The 668-nt window shown below is 56.6% G+C and overlaps 1 protein-coding gene across 1 annotated transcript in view; it reads right to left on the bottom strand.

Annotated features, from left to right (window-relative positions):
* Positions 1-336, bottom strand: part of LOC119271234 (ubiquitin-60S ribosomal protein L40-1-like) — a 1,085-nt gene extending 749 nt beyond the window's left edge. The window contains exon 1 of the mRNA XM_037553141.1: positions 8-336. Coding sequence (XP_037409038.1) covers positions 8-336 — 329 coding nt within the window. The remainder of the gene's footprint in view (positions 1-7) is intronic.
* Positions 337-668: the final 332 nt, after the last annotated feature.

The raw sequence follows: 668 nt of genomic DNA on the forward strand, positions 1-668 counted from the left end.
CACGTACTTGCGGCAGATCATCTTGTTTTCATTGTAGCTGAGCGCAAGCGTTCGGAGGCCGGGATCGACGCATGCGTAGCCGGTCCGCTGGTAGCCGCCGCGGAGCCCGAGTGCGAGGTGCAGGGTCGACCCCTTGCCGATGCCGTAGTCGGCCAGGGTTCGCCGGCCATCCTCCTCCTCCTCTAGCTGCTTCCCGGCGAAGAGGACAGACGGTGGCTGATCGCCGTCGATTCCTGCCTTCCGCTGGATCTGGGCCTTGACGCTGTCCACCGTGTTGCTGCTCTCGACCTCAAGCGTGAGAGTCTCCCCGGTGACCGTCTTCACGAAGATCTGCATCGTCGTGGGCCGTCAAGGTGGCGGCGGTGTGATGTGCGTAGCGCTGCTCCGGAGACGGCGGCCGCTACGAAATACTCCTATATAGCGATCGATCGGAGGAAACGGAAACTCGGCCGCTACGGAACTGAGTATGCCACGGTAACGGAACATGTATGTGACCGGCACGGATATAGAGAGAGACATAATTCCAAACAAAATATCTCTACACTCTAATTAATTCATAAGTTCCTTCTGGCTAGATGCAAGTTCATGCTGCAAGTCGTAGATCATTCCATGCATTATCGTAGCAACCCAGTCTGTTACGATTTCCACCTTTGGGTAATTCGCTGCTC

Source organism: Triticum dicoccoides, chromosome 3A, assembly GCF_002162155.2.
Source record: "Triticum dicoccoides isolate Atlit2015 ecotype Zavitan chromosome 3A, WEW_v2.0, whole genome shotgun sequence".
In the NCBI taxonomy this organism is placed as follows: domain Eukaryota; kingdom Viridiplantae; phylum Streptophyta; class Magnoliopsida; order Poales; family Poaceae; genus Triticum; species Triticum dicoccoides.